Here is an 18851-nt window from a genome sequence, read left to right on the forward strand (position 1 = left end):
TAGGTATTATAAGACATTGTTTATGTAATTTTATACAAAATATAAGTAAAGCGATGTATAAATGTTCAATTCTGTGTACAAATATTATATATAAATAAAGTTTCTTAAATATTCTTTGTATAAAACATACTATTCGCTATCAGACATCGAAATTTTTCTAGTTTTAATAAACATTTTAAATACATTCGAATATTTAGCAATTGTAACGTTTTATTTAGAAGTTAATTAAAATATACTTACGTTTTAATTAACACTAATAACAGTACAAACTAAGGATATGTCTAAGAGTTCTTTAAGAGATCACAGAAGGCTTTTTCGCCCAGCGCGAACTTAAAATTGGCCTAAAAATATAAGAACTTTAGTATATAAATAATAATTATTCTAGAAAATTTTAAGTTTTCATTTAAAATAATCTGAAACCATCATGTATTTCTTTTGTATGTCTTCAAATAAATGGTCAAATCAATATGCATCACTAAAATCTTTAGTCTATCTTGATTAATTATACCACACTGCAACGCCTAAGTTGAAACGACACAAGCCCTTTACAAAGTCAATCTTAGCATTGTGTCGTCACTTTCATTTTCTTTAAAAACACCGAGACAACAAAAGTTTATTTGTTTATTAAAGTAGTTTTTTTTACAGTTAAGACAACACTTTCTTACGTTACAACTGATATTTTAGGTTATTTAATGTTTTAAATAATATCATTGTCAACTTTGTCACATCACTACAAATCTTCACTTGTAGTCCCTATCTCCTACTACATATGAGTGGAGATGTATCTGTCTAGTCCGGTGTACTTCTCATTCTCTGGTTCAGTCTTCTCTTCTACCGTTTCATTATTATTTTGTTCATCCAGTTTTATCATCATAATCGCACCAATTGAAACTGTTAAAAACATATTATTTAGTTAATTACGTTTAACAGATACATTGAAAAGCAATCTCTAAAATAATTCAAACTATTAATATTTTACTAACTTGTTAATAAACCGGCTACGGAGACGAAGGGCGCGGGACAGGAGTAGTCCAACAGGACTCCTACCGCCAAGTTGGATACCACGCCACCAGCACGGCCCCACCACGCGCCCCAGCACACACCCAGTCCACTGGATAAAAATAATCACATTGATTAAATCTTTTGCAGATATAATATGGAAATCTATGCTAAAGGCCATCTTGAGTAACCATTAAATCACTGATTCTAGTCTATAAATCTAGCTATTATGCCTGCCTCACCTCAATTTAGCTGGCAGCGCGTGCAGGAGTAGTCTGATCAGTAGTACATTGCCGTTCAGCGAGGCAGCATTCAGCGCTGCAGCCGCTGCAACCGCCACCTTACTAGAGGTCGCACAAGAGCAAGCGCAAGCCGCAAGACACGCGCAAGCTAGGGCGCAAGCCAGCGCGCAAGCCGCGGCTGCCCGCTGTACTCCGCGCGCTCCCCCTCGTCCACTCAGTACCGCGCATGCTGCATTGCCGAGCACGCAACACACACCCACTATCAATCCAGACGTGAACACCTGAGAATAAAATAGCAACTTTAAACACAAATTGACAGTTATGATGTCATATGCTGATAAGCGGTTATTTGTAAGCGTCAATGTCGCTTAAGTCTTTTCTACAGTGTGGTGGTTTAATTTGAAAACTCGGGATTTTTTTCTCATTCTATTACATTTGTCCTTAAATTTTAAAGTATTTTCGGCTTTGAAGTGTACTTACAGCGCTATCAATGTTCCCATCACACCTAACACTACTTCCTACTGCCTCATGCGCGTTAAAAAGTGTTCCATTAAACTTGTCTATTTCTAAACTGTCGTCATGAACTTTAGATAATTCTTTCCACGCGACGTTGCTGGCATTGAATAGCTTTGCGGTTTCAGGTATGCTACGCGCATATGCGCATTCCTTGCCTTGCATGCGGAGCAGGAGTTCTGGGATCCAGAGGTTTAAGCCGAAACCGCTAGAAAAAAAATCGTCAATTATTACAATAAACCAAAATTAACGAATATGAACTCAATGTGGTTTGGGAAAAATTTAGAGGATTATAATTATTTAATTTTCTATTAAACCTTCAAATAATATCCATAATTTTTCTCGTTATAGTAGTATACTAATTCGAACGAATAAAGAGAAATACTTACGCAGCCATATTCGCGAAGAAGACAAAAAGAATCAGTGTTGATTTCAAAGCGTACGTTTTAGACACAAACATCTTCAAATCCTTCAACACACCGATGAATAAAATCTTCGTTCTGTTCTCTTCTCCATTAACAGACTTTGCCACGAATATATTATCGGGTATTAACTTCTTTACCTACGAGTCCATTAAAGTTTAAATATGGATTAATATACTAAGATATATTTTGGTAATTTTGTTGCTACTAATTGCATGAAAATACTTTTTCTTCTTGCTACATCTACCTCAAAAATAGGACTTTTCCACAGTTGGATTTAACACTTTTAATACTTTTTGCCTTTAGGTTCCGGGGAATCAAATTTTTGGAGTACTCTTTTGTAAATAATTAAGTAACTGGTATAATTAATTGGTAGATAGAAAACTTATAAATTACCTCACCTTAAATTCTCCTGCGAATCCCATATTGCATCTATGTATTTTAGTCAATAGCTTCAGCGCCATCTCACTCCTGTTGGTATCACAGAGCAGTCGAGGACTCTCCGGTAGCAGCAGCACCCACATGCCGGCCAGGAAGCCCGGGATGCTGCCCAGCGCCAAGTACAGCCGCCAGGAATGTATAGGCAACTGGGAGTGGCTCTCCAATTTGAATGGTATCACCAACCACGCTACAGCTGTAAATGACCAAATTTTTAACTATAAAAAAATCACAGATTGATTGTATACCTTTTTTGTATCAGGAGATAAATTTTTCTAACGATAGCCAGCTTTATGTGGGGAACACAGGGTTATGTGAAACTAAAAACCCCTCGATAACCATGAAATGAGTCCAGGGATCTCCAAAAGAACGGACTAGGTCTGGACAGAATGTACCAGGTAAAAATACGAATGGGAAGTGTCCTCATCAATTCGTTCGGTCTTTGAGTCTACAATAAATTGATATTTACCGGGTAGTATAAGCCAGGCGGCCACAAAGCTCATTCCTGTTATGTTCAAGTACAGCTGGCGACGCTTCATGCCCACCAGGTCTGATAAGTACGTAAACACGATTGTTGACGGCCCACCTGAAAGTAGTTAAAGAAATTATTTAATAACATTAACACTAGTTACTAAATGTTTACAGTAATATTTAGGACAACGAGGTTTGAAAAAAGTTTGGGTACTAAACTAATAATTCATTCTGAGGAAGCATTGGATGGATCATAGAACTACACTCTAACAATGTGTAATAGCAATAAAACACTAACCAATTAAGAAACCATTAACAGTCCTCGCTGCGAGCAGTATACGGTAGTCTGATACGGTGCTCTGAGCCAGCAGTATTACAGAGTCGATGAGGAGAGTAGCGCTAAGGATCGTCCGTCTGCCAAAGACATCCGCAACTATGCCCCAGAAGAAAGCGCTGGCAACGCCACCTGGAATGAGAATTAAAACAGAAATGTACCTGGCACAAAAGATAAAAAAATATTGATTTCAAAAATAAGAAAACTTCCTACATTGAAGATAACAATGACAAACTTTTGTGTTATCAATATGATCGGTAAATATGAAATCATCAATATTAATGTTTGGGCAAAAACATTTTACACTATTTTAAACAATAAACGCACAATCAGATCTTAAAGAATTAATCAAACAATGTAAATCAGTTTTTTAGACCTAAAAGGAAACTTCATGATGTAATTCGGTAGTTTCATTTAAATTGGACGCTAAAAATTCCATAAAAGGGGATCAATTTGCAAACTAATTCGCTGTTAGAACAACAGGATGACGTCACGATTTTTTAAAAGAATCTGATCAATATACCTAGTTCTAAAGTATCCCCTAGCAACACTAATTTTCATGACGTTGCAATTATATCAATCGTAGTTCTGTTAGTTATTCTAAAAGTCCAGTCCTCAGAAATTAACTAAATAATAATCATACATTTTCTAGATTCGTCTACAATGGTCGCGACATCATCCTGCTTTAGTCCGAGGTAGAAACTCGCCCTTCTAATTATGGCTAGGGGCAACAAACTAGACTGCATAGCGGGATGACATAGCTTGCTAGGCATTTCTAGATTTTTTGTAGACATAGGACTAAAAGACATATGTATTATTAACCTAGAAACTCGTGCACTCTCTGACAAGACTATAGTCTTTACCAGTGACCAAAGAAGATACAAGAACAATGAAAGAGTTCAAATTATGTAACATAATAAATACGCACATGCACGCATAAGTAGCCCTATTATAAGGTAGGCCACTGGGAAAATTCCTACTTTACTTCCATTGAAAAGGGTTACAATAAGTAACATTCATATTAAAACAATAAGACAGCTCTTGTCGCCTGTTTTATAACGATCGCATTTAACTGAGTAACAATGATATACATTATAAATGTTTAATAAGAATTATTGTATGATACAAATGATCCATATAACACGGAACAACTCTTCTATCCGTTACTAAGATGTTTCTTTTTGAAGTAAGACCGTTAATCGTTATTCTAATTCAGAAGTATAAAGGCAATCATCCACGACTAATTTGAATAGCTTCGCATCTACTCAGCTGCCGAAAGTCGTTCAAGTTTATCATGATTTGACATCAACCCTCAAAATTCCCCACCAATAGTGTTATGTAATCCGTAATATTTTTTTATACTTTTGGTAGAGAGGTATGCTATGACCGTCCCTATCTCTGCGACTCTCTGATTTGTGATATTGTTTTCTTACCGCACATAAACGCCATGTTGACAAGTCCTGCCTGGTATGTAGTGAGGTTCAACTCGCACTTGGCTGCCGGCAGCACGTAAGACATTACGCAGTTCTGCACGCCCGTCGTGAAGAATGCGCATGCGCATGCACCCAGCACGCTCCTGCTGAAGCGACCATACCCTGCAATTTAACCACAAACACATACAGGAAACTAGAAAATAGATTGAGTAAGGAACGAATATTATATACAGTAAGGAGCGTCGTACATAAGGCATCGAAAATCTTCGAAATCCGGCGATTTTAGTTGCTAAGTAATGTACGCAATGCAATATCATAGAGGTTCCTACATAGCCACGATCACCGACAATTTTTTCTTTAATCGCAACCTCTTTGGTAAGAACTTTTTGCCAAAGTCGCTGCGACTTTCAAGATGGCAAAGCAAATCTAAAGAGTTGATATGTAGTCGGTATGCTTGTACTGACCGAATAGACGATTCGCGTCGATGATTAAACTTTACAAACATAATAAATACCCATAACTTTCTAATGCTTTTCTGAATTGTTATGGTTATCCACTGGGTTTATATAGTCTACAATATGTTATTATTAGCCATCAATCAATGGAATATATACTAACATTGGGTATTTGGAATGTTTATTTATCATCAGTTATGTTTACGTACGTATGAGTACGGATATTCAGTTTCTGTGACAACAAATAATCTTTTATTAATTAATAATAGATTTCTACAGAAATAATAAGAGAAGAATATTATGAAAAGAAAGGAAAATATAACAATGGGGAGAAATATGAATGGATGGCCCTTTATAATGTTTTAAAAGATACTATACAACATGAAAAAGAATACAGAGGAATATACATTTGCGTATGCAACATTACAGCAAATTAATTCCTTTGAAAAGCAGAGATATTTTTTTTAACAAATGATAAACTATCTCTTGAATCCAATGTGTCTCAGCGAATAGTAAAAGCAGTGGAAGTTTGAATCGAATCTAGCACTGACAAGGAAGCTAGCATACTCGCACATCTGAATCATTTGAACCACAATGAATCGTCGACTATTGAACAATAGCGGAGCAGAGATGTTTACTTAGCCGTGGCATTGTGCGCGACGTACGAACACATCTCAATGGCTGACACACGCCGTCGTACGATTTTGGTTCTTGACAGTTTATTCATCGTAGGACGTATGAATGTTCTATATATTAATAAACATCAACACTGGTAATAAACACGGAATTTAATCATGAGTTTAATTTCCAATAAAACCTTACTATTTCTTACTAATATCAAAAATGTGAATGTTTAGATGGATGAATCTCCAGGACGGCTCAACGGATCTTGCTGAAATTTGGCATAGATGTAGAACATAGTCTTGAAGAACATATAGGCTACTTATTAAATTTTCTTAATTCCGCGAGTACGGAGTCGCGGGCACAGCAAGTTTTTAAATAAATCTCAGATCCATAACAATACGGTAGCGGACAAAGCAAATCGAAATGATAATATCATGTGATGTCCCCCAAACGATACAGACAGTCAAGAGCCCCTACTTACGAACTGTGGCTGCCGCCATCCGACATCCGTCATCCGTCCGGATGCGACACGCTATTGCCAATTTTATTTCCAATATATAAACTAACAGAAATATAAACTATATAAAAATATAATAAAATTATAAAAAAGTGCAGAAAAAATAGATTTAATTTTATTTCTTTAGTATTATTTTTGGAACTCGGTGATTCCTGATAGGATTTTATTACATTTAAAGATGATTTTAAAATTAATTTATTTCTAATTAAATCAAAGTTTTAAAGCGTGTCATTTAAGTAAAAAAAAAAAGTTATTTCAGCAGTTTTCACTGCATCAGTACGTGAAGACATTAACCAATATTTTTATTTCATAGTAACCGTTATACAGCATGTTACATAAATGTAAATTACAATAACTACAAAAACATATTATAGTTTTGTAACAAACTATCGCGTAATGACACCCTTTGCATAACACTTTGCTATGTATCATACCGTATTGAACGAAAAAAAAAATTAAGATATAAGGCCTTATTAAACTTCGTAAGTAATACAATCCAAATGAGCCAAAAGACATATCGTACAAATCGAATGATGGAATTCAACCCACGACTACAAAGTTGGTAATCTGTATCCTCAACCAATAGGCTACTGTCACTTCATTTAATAAATTCTATGAGCAAGGAAGGTCATTAGTCGTAATAAAATATCTATCACTCCTACTGTATTTAATATACTCTTACTATAATATACTGTATAAATACTTATGACTCGTGTGCAGAAACGTCAGCTGTTATTGTGACGTCACACGTAAGCCGACGGTACGTGTTACCGTGGGTTTCCGAGTCCAAAATATCTGTATAAAACGTATCGTCATCCATGATAACACAAAGGTTTTAAATGGAGATTTTGGAAAGGAAGATATCGGCAAATCTGTGCGCGGCTAAAACCAAATTATAATTTAGAAAAGTCTAATAGAAGTATTGGCAAGATCAGTTACAAATAAACGAGGATACCTAAACCGGTGAGCAAGGCGATGCGAACGATTAGTGCTGTCAGAAAATATGTAAACCTACATGGACATTAAAAAAAAGAAACTTGATACAATTTTTGATATTGGCAGGAGGGCGCTAGTGAGTTATCATAATTTAGTTTGACTTGTGACAACCGGGTCATATATCCTTGTCGGTCTATGAAATTATTTAAGAGAACAATGACAGATAATATAAGATAGGGATGATATATATTTGCGAAAAAGCGAAAGAGATAGACACTATCAGAGGTCAGAAAATATTCTATAATATGTCAAAAAACTGAATTCTGAGTTCTGGCCAAAATAACAACATAAAAAATAAATAAATTAATAATCTCCTTTATGAATTCGGTTATTATGGAAATGTTAGAGTTAACACAGGTGTGAGATAATTAGAATTTAGTAGCCCATTTAAAAACAATACAATTATTGTTAATTAGCGAAATGTGAAAGCGTATCGAAAGTATTCATTAATGAATTAGAGGAAATAATATTGATAAAGCATTCAAAATATTTTCTTTTACCTAAATATTAATCAAAATAGTATCGTTTCAAAATAAGTTAATATAGCACAAATAGTTTTCTAGCGGTCGCCAGAGACTAAGTCCGCGCTGAATTAAAAACAAAACAATAGCCTCTGTGTTCTTTCATACTATGTTCTAAATCTGTGTGAAATTTGAACGAGATCCATGCAGCCGGTGAAATGCCATTTAATAAACATCCGCAGTTATAATATTAGTAAGATTAATGCCAGTAGCAGAAATTCGTTTTGAATACTTGCTTTAGAAAGAGTCCATATGGACGAGGGCTTATGCGTCATCATAAAATTTAAGTCAAAAACTATGCTTAATTACCTTAGATGCAAACATAAACTTCCTTGCTTGTTGCTTGTTATATAAACAAAAAAGATAGTAACAAAGTACAAAAGTCTAGAATTGGCCTAACTATGCATCATTTGGTCGTTAGATGTACTAGGTAAGGAACTAAGAGACTGGCGTGACCGGGGAATTGATGGGAAGTGCCTAGTCGCGTAGTAGTCGCGTACGGTGACCTCAATATTCCGAACCAAAGGCACTTATATGAACTGTTTTGAGAAATGACGAACGTTTTTGAAATTATGATGGCTTTAATTTAAAAAAATGACAAATAAAACTGCTTATTTTTTAATAATCCGAACCTCAGTGGGTTAGGCTCCAAACAACCGTGACGGATGGTTTCCTACAGCCGATTGGCCTACCGTACCGGTCTATCGGCCTTCCGTATATGTCAATCGGCCTGTCGTACAGGTCAATCGGCCGACCGTATTAGTCAATCGCCTAACTGCATTAGTCAATCCCCCTTATGACATTTATTTCCCATCGGGTAGGATGATTGTATGTATTCGATCGGCCCAAAAGGGATTTTTAACACCCTCTATAACTGAAATACATACAAATCCAAATTCATGCTTTTAACAACATCTAGGTTTAAAATTACAAATTAGGTCTTCTATCTCACGAAATACTAAGAGTTACGTAAAAATGATCATTGAACTTAACTATCCCGCAGCAGTTCCCGGCTTATCACTGAATTGCTCACATCCCGTTCTTTTGATACATTGCCAAGGGATAATGTACCTTACGTACATCGAACAGTACCGCCATAAGTCAATACCAATGTCAACAAACAACATGAAGTAGACAAACAACCGTAAGGGTTATTATTCCACGATAACCCTTACCTTGGTGCTTGCATTGCATTAAAAAGAAAGGAAAATTTTACACAGTATAAATAAAATATAAAAACTTTCCTTGGTGTTTAAATTTGCTATCGCAAAAAAAACACTATAACCTACGTAGTTAAAATCTTGATGATTGGCAACCTATAAAATCTCATTGTTTTTCAAACTTTCTGTCACAACAGTCTGTCTGTGTTCTGTCTTAAGACCAAAGAGTATAATAAGTATACTATAGAAAGAGGGGCAACTCGCACGAAGTCGTGGATCCACGGCGATTGTGGCGCTCCATGCGTATAATCGCTGAACTAATTTTTTTTTTTTGGTATCTATATACGTAGGCACGCTTATTTAGTTCACTATAATAATAACTGATAAGTGGGAATCTAATTTATGAAATTAAAATTGACATTAAATCAATGTTCAAAAATAATACACCCACTTATCAGTTATTATTATAGTGAGCCGATATCAAGTAGCCTTCTATGAAATACCTCTATTAAAATGATCCTATTATTATTGGGGAAATAAAAACAAAATATTTTTGTATTTTTGTACATTATTTATTATATTTCTACATAACTTAATTTTAAATCTATGCAAGTACATATACATCAATGACTTTCAAGATATCAGCTCAATATTTTAATATTTAATATATATATTTGAAAATTACATTTACGGTAATAAATAGTATAGCGCGGTCACAAAAAAATGCATACCCTGTAATTAAAACCAACCCCCAAAATATTTTCAGTCACATGCAAGCTGGCAACTGGCAATTTGTAGTTATTTGCGAGTTTAAACACTCTGAACATATTCTCTTACAACATAGGCAAGCAGATTTTTCTTTACAATAAAAAATTACAAATAAAAAAATATATTTTTTACATATACACACATGGACCCACCTACTAATTTCAGACACATCAGTTTATGGCTCTATAATTCCAGTGATTGGCACACATTTTCTGAACTTCACTGACCTTCTCTCAGGAAGGGGGAAACCGTGTATATGTGCACCTACAACAAACAAACAGAATGTGATTTCCTGTCAAGTATAGGAACTGATATGTAAAATGTATTAGAAGTAGGGCACCATTCAATATGATAACCGGAAAGTATAAATCACTGTGGTGCTAAAAACTACACCAAAATACGAAAATATTTAAATGTTTAAATGAGACTGACGTATGGGAATAACATGAAAATTTTTATTGAATTGTAACTTACCATAATCAGTCCATCTAAAACACAGTTGCATACAGCGTCGTTTTTCACGAAAACACATTTTAATTAAAAACAAAATGAATGAAACAACATTTAACTAAGAATACAAGAACAGAAATAGAAATACGAAAAAACGTAGCGGTTTGATGACACATGAATGTCTCGATGACAGAAATGATGCTTCTTCTCAGCCATGAGATGAAATGATGTTTACGATTATATAAAAGGTGGCGCCACTTTCCATACAAACCGTCGTTCTTCTAAGTTTCCACCCCCTGCTTAAGACATTTATTTTAAGCAACGCACATATACCCTATTCTTATCGTTTTTATATTCATTCCAGAAATGTAAAAATTAAAAAAAAATTAAAACCAAACATCGAAAGGCATGTAGACAACGAGGAAATTAAACGCACAGTATTCTTCCAAATCACATTTGGATTACCGTGGGTTCCAAAGACCTAAATCTCTATTTTGTAATTTCTCTTTTTTTTCAAAGATAATGTTAGGGATAACGATATGTTTAACACAGAGTTTTCGATCTCAGAAACCTACTATTAGTGATGTAATTGATGCTAAATGGTTTGCTGAAACAAACTAAATCCTTCTTAGGATGACAATAAAATAGGATTCACTTTAGTTCCGTTACATTTCACTTCAGTGACTAGTCACTGAAGTGAAATGTACCCTCTAACCTGACCCTGTAACCTCTAGAGGTTTAAATGTAGATTATTTTCAAACATGCCATTTATTATAATAATTTTATTTTTAAAGATATAACATTCAATTGATAATACATTTTTTAAAGAGAAAAAGTGAACGAAGTGAAGTTTTTTTTCACCTAAGACTACGTAGGTTAGTGTTTCTAGGTTAATTGGTAGAATCGTCGGCTAGCTAGCGTTTCCGGGCGGCATCTTTCAATTGACTACCGCAATTGATCTATACCTCTACTTACTGCTTTGATGATCAATGAAAATGCCAAATTACTTACGACTATTTTACCAATATTATAAAGGAGAAAGATGCATGTTTGTTGGAAGGTATCAGGGATCCGGCTAAATTTGGCATAGACGTAGAACATAGTCTGAAAGAACTCGTAGGCTACAATTCCGCGCGGATGGAGTCGCGGGCGACAGCTAGTTGAATAATAACATAAAAGGATTTGTTTATAGTCAATCTTAAATAGATTAGCCATAGGTTTTCTTGAGGGCAATATGTTTTTGTACAAGTTTTTCAACGTTTGTTGTGTTGAAAAAATTTATTCACTTTCCTACACAGATTTACCTTAATTTAATATTGTATCCTGTACACTTATCTCTTGATCAAAATGTACATGTTAAAAGGTACTTTCTAAGCCATTACACGACGAACAATAAATCTGTTTATACTTGCGACACGTTCCCATCGCGACGTAATTGTTTTAGTTATAAGGTAAGCTAGAATTGATGTCTAAGCTAGAATCATGTCATAATTCATAACAACACGTGGACAAATCATATCTATTAATTAATAATGCTAAAATCATTTATGATCGCATGTATAGATGTTTTTAATAACAATGCACAATGACCTCGATGTGTCAAAAAATTTATAAGAAGATTGTAATTCAAATGCTTATAACCTATTTTGCTGCCTCTATTTTTCGGTTACCAAGCAATGACGTTATTATGAATCCCCGGAGTTCATGCAAAATCTTATTGGGGACATTTTTTTATATCATATGGTGGCAAACGAGCGAGCGGCAACCTGAAATCGCTGAAATAGCGAAGTGGCCGTTGCCCATAGACATATGCAATTGCATATGCGTTGCCTACCTTTAATCGTCGGAGGAGAGAACACAGAAAGAAAAAATATTTTCCCTTCCCATGCATCCTTTCATCCGGAAATTCCACTTCCACTTCCCATCCTTTCCTTATAAGAAAAAGGGTGTGGAGGGAAAGAGGACTAAATTAGGCCTCCGGGACGCACACTCATCAGACGAAACGCGGAATTGCTTCTGTATAGTTAACTGACCTGCTAAATCCAGAGCAGTCTCATAGTCGGCCACGCCTTGCGCTTGATCCTGGCTGTCACTGCCCACGGTCCTGTGTGTCGCTGAAACAATAAATTTATTTAAATACAATTTTTTTAACTACCTGTTGCCCGCAACTTCGTCAGCGGGTATTAAAAAAAAAGCCATGTAACTCCCGCATACGGTAGCACTTTCCAATAAACTCCCGTCAAAATTAGTTCAGGCGTTTCCGATATTACCCGGAACAAATGCACAGATAGACAGACATAAACAAGAATAGTCGATGCGCAAGTTAATAAGTAGAATAGGCATCTGTAAGCCTTCTCACACGTACTTCGTATACTCTATCTAGAGGTAAAAATCTATGGTTAAAACAAAAGAACGGCATAGTCCCGCCCGTTATAAAAAAGGCGACTGTATAAAGGTTGCTTTATTATTAATATAAACGTAGAATTACCTTCAAATAACATTTGAATTCGTTATTATTGTTATTGCCTGGCTCATTGAGTCTGCCTTCAATGTTTCACATTTCTATTTCTGACGCATGTTGATAATTTTCATTTGTTAATTTTATGTATTACGTTAAATATAACTTTACAAGCATTCTTTTTAAATTGTTTAGCTCGTAAATAATAGTAAAGGTTTTTATGACGAATGTATAATAATTTGACGTAGATTCGTCTCTAGTTGAAAAGTTCCTTGCATATTTTCAATTTATTGATTTTTTTAACCTTATTTTCTATTTACTTTTATGTTTATTTAGTAGGTTTGATGAAAGCTATAAAATAGGTAATTTTTGATTTTTTATCTTAACGGAGAATTTTTTTGTTAACGACGATGTTTGTCGCCATCTATAGACTAGCCGACTTCTAGAGCTTGTAACATGATATACGAGGTTTCCTCGGGATAGACATGCGTGCAGGATTCAAAATCTAGGAATAAATATAGCTTATGTTACTCAGTGATTTTGTAGCTTTCTTATGGTAAAAAAATGAAATAATTGAAGTAGTTTTAAATTTTTCTTCTTTATAATATTTCAGTATAAATAATCCATTTTTTAGCTACACAAGTGTCAATTTAAAATTGGCATCGCTCATACAAAATACAACCATAAAATCAAAATAAAAGAATTTCCCTCTAATCGGGTAAATGAGAAGATTAAAAATTTCGTTTACATTACAATTTGAAAACCGTTGATGATTTATTTGCCGTGAAATTTAGTTGTGCATTTGAAAATGAGCACGTTTATGCGAGTTTCGAGGTTTTATCGCGTTTTATAAGCGGCTCGATAACAACTCTTTGTGCCGCAATCGCCAACGACAACATACCACTGCACAACAGCACTGATGTAACAAACAGGGTGCTTTATTTTCAATAAGTAATTAGTTAATTGGGGTGGATTGGTTAGCTATAGCTTGGATAACACTATTATTTTCCCCCAGTAGCTTAGTCCCTAGAAACAATATAGATGCAATGAGGCCTATTGCAATCAATCTTACTAATATTATAAATGCGAATGTTTAAATGGATGTTTGTTAGATCTCCGAGACGGCTGAACGAATCTTGACGAAATTTGGCATAGATGCAGAACATAGTCTGGAAAAACCCATAGACTACGTATTAGGTTAATTGTCGCAGGCGACAGCTATTGTAATCTATAACAGTTAATATTCTGATCTACATTCTAGTGTAGTCTAGTCTAGTTCAGACTTGGAACAAGGAACACGAGGAACAGAAATGTTGCTAAAAAGTAAGAATCGCCGACGAAATAGGAAAATCCGTAGACAAACTTTACGGAATACTGGCTATAAAATAATAATGTCAATCTTAATCTGTTAAAATGAGTGTCACCTGTTCTGAAAACTATCGATGTACCATATCAATACGTAAAAATAATGAAAAAAGAAAACACTGGCATTGTTCTTTGGAAATAAACAATTTAGCTGGCAGGTTTCGCTCGTCCCAGGCAATCATATTTGCTTTTAATTTAGTGGTTTAGTAAAGTTATAGGGTAGGATCACTGTATCCCGTATCAGAAATGTGTCTAAGAATTATTCAGTTGGCCGCAATTGGAAATGTTTTCCACACCGGGCTCACAAACTTTTTTTTCACTTTAAAGACATTGATAAATATAAAAAAAAATTGCACAAATTTCTTTTATATTTATAAATGAAAATTTTAAGAATTAATAAATACTTCTCATTTAAGATTTTTTTTGAGAAAAATCAATTTCAAAATTTAGTTATGTTATGAACAGCGCAATAATTTGAAAATCAGTATAAAAAAAAATAATAGCGTATTTTAATTTTCTTGAAAAATATTATTTCTCTTTTTATATTAAAAATAAAAAAAAACACTTACGAGTGCCATCGCTTGGTGCAACTTTACAAACCATCTTGATATACACAATTAAATATTTATATTTATTTCACAGGCATTCGTATTCGAAGCCGGGACGTGAGGGAACAACACAACCTCCACATGCAACCGCGCGACATGCACTGACCGTGGCATTGCCCACATCAACTGAACTGAACGATGGTCACTCACCACTCCGACTGTCAAAACAATATACATACTGAAAGTTCTGAAAAAATACTGAAAAATCTGAAAACTGAATTTCAGGTGGCCGGCCATATTTTGTTTTATTTTCTTAACTAATTATAAAAAAAAATCTTTGAAACAATGTAAAAAATACTGTGCCTATTATATTTTATAAATCAATAAATAAAAGCTTTTGTTTCAGAAAGTAAGCCAGGTCATATTTTATTGAAATTCTTTGGCATTCTATAGAAACTAGTGCATATTGGCAATGAGTCATACAATTTTAAAATTTAATTCCATACATTTTTGACTTTTATAGAGATATCACTAAACGAATGTGTATTACGAGAATTCAATTTTTCTTCTATCCATAATATTGTCATAATCATGCGCCTGCACATACACCAACGTCTGTTGTCAAGTTATTTACTGGCTAAGTTACTCGTCTTATGTAAGTTATAACTTGATGATTAAGTTGAGTTAAGTGAACGCAGGTGACCTGCGATGGCGCCTCACAGACATCAACAACCTCAGCAAAAACTAGTTCCCTCTGGATTTAGAATGAAAATCTGCTCCTAAGAATACATCAGGCGTAACTACAAAATGCAAAACTTAACTTATCTACCAATTTAATGAAATTTGATCCTTATTTGGCGGGAATAAGTTTGTATTTTGCATCGGCAATGTTTGCTATTAAAGACATTTCTATTAAATTTATTGCAGGCGCTATTTTAAGATAGCTATTTCTAGCTTCGAACGTTTAGGTTATTTATTTACAAAGACATCGTTAAACTTGTAATTAAACATACCTTGACTTCTAATTAGCAACATTTACGCGTATAATTAATTATAACATCGTTTATAGGGAAAGTGTTTAAAAGTTTATTACTGACTAGCAGTTTCTCGCGACTTCATCCGCGTGGAATGAAAATATCTCGAATTAAATACAGTCTATGCCTTCCGGGGTTAGTAAAGCTGCACATCAATATAAGAATTTTCCAAATCGATTAAGTAGTTCCGAAGTCAGTAAGAAGTAATGCAAAAATCAAAATATTTGAATAAACCTTAGTATTAAGGAGTGTTTTACACATAAACATAAGACGTAACTGTATTTTGAATCCTAATTCCTGTTTATTTTATTCTAACTTACCAATTTCATGTTTATTTCAAAGTTATAATCGCTACAAATGCATTAAAAATTTAAAAATCATTAATTTTCAAGCAAACATAATTACATAAATAGAAGTATTATTACGTTAACTTATTTCCCCTGCATTTACATTTCAAACACATAACTTTATAACAGTCTAGCCGATAGGTGGCGCCAGCAACTAAATATAAGACTTCAGACACACGCTGATGAAATATCGCGACAGTTGTCGTTGGTGTGACACCACCTTAATGTCTGTGTTCTTTTGTTGCATACCACACAACTGGATACGTTTAGAGCTATTCCTAGAATAGACTCCGTATCAAAGTCTAGAATCTTAATTGTATTTAAAATTATGTGACATAATAATATACGAGTAATTTGCTTTTATAGCACTTATAAAATTATTTTCTAACTTAAATGGGAAATAAAATCTCAAGAAAAGAAGGTCATTTCAAGCTTAACGATCAAATACATTCAACACATTTAACAGTGGACAGAACAACACAAACTTGAACGCAAACCGTAGAACGTTATCACTCGGTACTAAATCTTATTTGACACACCTGAAGTTTCATAAGTTTGGTTCTGTCTTCATTATTTCCGAATGTCCGTTTTATAACTACACCCTATGTATTCTTCCAGACTACGTCCTACATGACAAATTTCATCGAGATCTGTTAAGCCGTTCTAGAGAAACCTTCTTATAAACATCGATCCATACATCTGAACTTTCCCAATTATACTAATTAATTTAAATTTGAAATAAGAATAGTTCTTTTCGCTGCCTATACCATTTTAATAGACTAAGACTTAATATTTCAAACATCGTAAACGGGTCGTAAATAGCACCGGCGCTGCGCGGCGCGGCGCCTGGCGATATCTCCGTACTTTCACTCTGCGTCCAGTAAATGATTATTAAAATCACATTACACACAAATGAGATATGTCCAGAGATCTATGAACATTTACAAGTAGACTTCGTATACTAAATGACTACCTTTCATGAACGAGTATCTAAGGATCGCTGCAGCTCAGTAGTTAGGCTGTACGTTCTTAGATTTATTAAAAATAATCAAAAAAATTATTATCTAAATAATTTTATGTTATGTGGGCTTTCTTTTCGTTGTCTAGTCCTACTTCTTCTTTTCTTACTAATATTATAAATGGGAATAGACGATGTTTTCCTTCACCATAAGAACGTCGGTTAAATGTGCAGTACCTGGATGACCGAGCTTAGCTCGGTTTTTTTTTAATTGTGTTTTTTGGAAATTATATTTAAGTACGAATTACTAATAAAATGATGAAATATGAATAATATTTTTCGATCTTGCCGATAGAAAAAGTTAAGTTTATGTTTAAGTTGATTATCGATAAAACACGAATAAAATGACATTTTCTAAAAATGATCCCTAGCTAGATCGATTTATCGCCCCCGAAACCTCCTAAATACAAAATTTTATGAAAATCGTTCGAGCCGATATATATGAAATCGTATATATATACAAGAATTGCTCATTTAAAGATATAAGATATGTAAATCTAAAATTGAAAACCACATTGCTACATGGCGGGAAACGAACTTGGGACCTATAGATTACAACTTCAGTGCTTAACCCTTGAACCACCGACGCTCTTTTTGGCAGATTGCGTGCTTCATATAATTCAATGAGACCTAAATCGACGTTAATTTTAAACAGTTTTAGGTCATTCAGACATAACGGTACATTATTGATTAAAGATGTTCACATAATAAAGGCAATATTTAAACTGTTTTTAATGTTATAAATTACTGCATTAAATCGATTCGATATTTTTTTTACAAAAACCCCTTCTTAAGTAAAACTCAACCAATATTAAGATATAATTTTATATACCTATATAGAGAGAGAGGATATAGAGACAAAAATATTAAGCAGGTTAACTGCAATAACGTACTGTGTAAAAACATGTTTACTTAATCTGAAAAAAAACATATTTCCTTTTCCAATTCATATCCTGTATCGAGTCCAGCTCTCCTACCCATTCTGTCCTCATTATAAAAGTATGGGAAGGGACTCCAATAAAGTTATAGTTATATTGATTAACATAAATTACTCGTAGTCGTTAAAATCTTAATTTATTTATATAATTATTTTTTTTTTGTATATGAAATGCAAAAGCTTTATTGTCTAAACTGAGTTATTAAAAAGACACGCTAAAAGAAAAACTTTGATACGCTAACAATACAACCTCATCAGAACGACTGAAAAGTAATTTAAAATGTTATATTCAAAAAAGGACAAAATGTATAAAACACCGTATCCCGGAATCGAATCCCTCAGGAGTCGAGGCTCCGGCACTGACCGATGACCGTGTGCTGTGTACAGTCAAGTCATAAATCAAATTCTGTATGTACATGTAACGTGAAGGCACACCTTGACTTTGAACCTGGACTGTTGCGCACAAAAGTGTTATCGAAATCATTTTTTTTTAATTCATTCAAATTTTTTTTTTAATAAATTCTTGATTTAAATTTAAATTGAACGTAATCAAATAAAAATAGTCTAATTGTCAAAACAGAAAGTAAAAGTGTACTTTATTAATTTTATTGTTAAATAAAACTCTCAACTCTAAAACATGACTGGACGTATACAAGTTCTTCTTTCTGTCTCCATTAGAACGAAATTAAAACAATATGAATTTAAAAATTGCACGTATAACGTACTTTCTTCCACGACAGTACACTGTTGGATGATTTCGAAGAAACAAAAGTAAGGATCAAGTAATTTGCGTGTCTGTGT

General features: G+C 34.0%; 1 protein-coding gene across 1 annotated transcript; it reads right to left on the reverse strand.

Moving 5' to 3' along the window:
• Positions 1–61: 61 nt before the first annotated feature.
• LOC106118013 (synaptic vesicle glycoprotein 2B) lies at positions 62–14899 on the reverse strand. The gene is made up of 11 exons (XM_013312571.1): positions 14736–14899; positions 12377–12457; positions 4853–5014; positions 3384–3551; positions 3084–3200; positions 2578–2810; positions 2144–2316; positions 1722–1962; positions 1242–1522; positions 984–1111; positions 62–891 (listed from the first exon to the last, which is right to left on the reverse strand). The coding sequence occupies exons 1-11, from the start codon at positions 14767–14769 to the stop codon at positions 764–766; spliced, it is 1746 nt and encodes a 581-aa protein (XP_013168025.1). The 5' UTR covers positions 14770–14899; the 3' UTR covers positions 62–763.
• Positions 14900–18851: the final 3952 nt, after the last annotated feature.

Source organism: Papilio xuthus, unplaced genomic scaffold (genome assembly GCF_000836235.2).
Source record: "Papilio xuthus unplaced genomic scaffold, Pxut_1.1 DF829567.1, whole genome shotgun sequence".
In the NCBI taxonomy this organism is placed as follows: Eukaryota; Metazoa; Arthropoda; class Insecta; order Lepidoptera; family Papilionidae; genus Papilio; species Papilio xuthus.

What these genes read in the sequence shown, in the direction of transcription:
- LOC106118013 (XM_013312571.1), bottom strand. Translation starts at nt 14,769, where the DNA reads ATGGTTTGTAAAGTTGCACCAAGCGATGGCACTC. An exon ending in GACTGCTCTGGATTTAGCAG is followed by an intron (nt 5,015 to 12,376) that starts GTCAGTTAACTA and finishes GTTAAATTGCAG; the next exon opens with GGTATGGTCGCTTCAGCAGG. An exon ending in CGCCTGGCTTATACTACCCG is followed by an intron (nt 2,811 to 3,083) that starts GTAAATATCAAT and finishes GGTCATTTACAG; the next exon opens with CTGTAGCGTGGTTGGTGATA.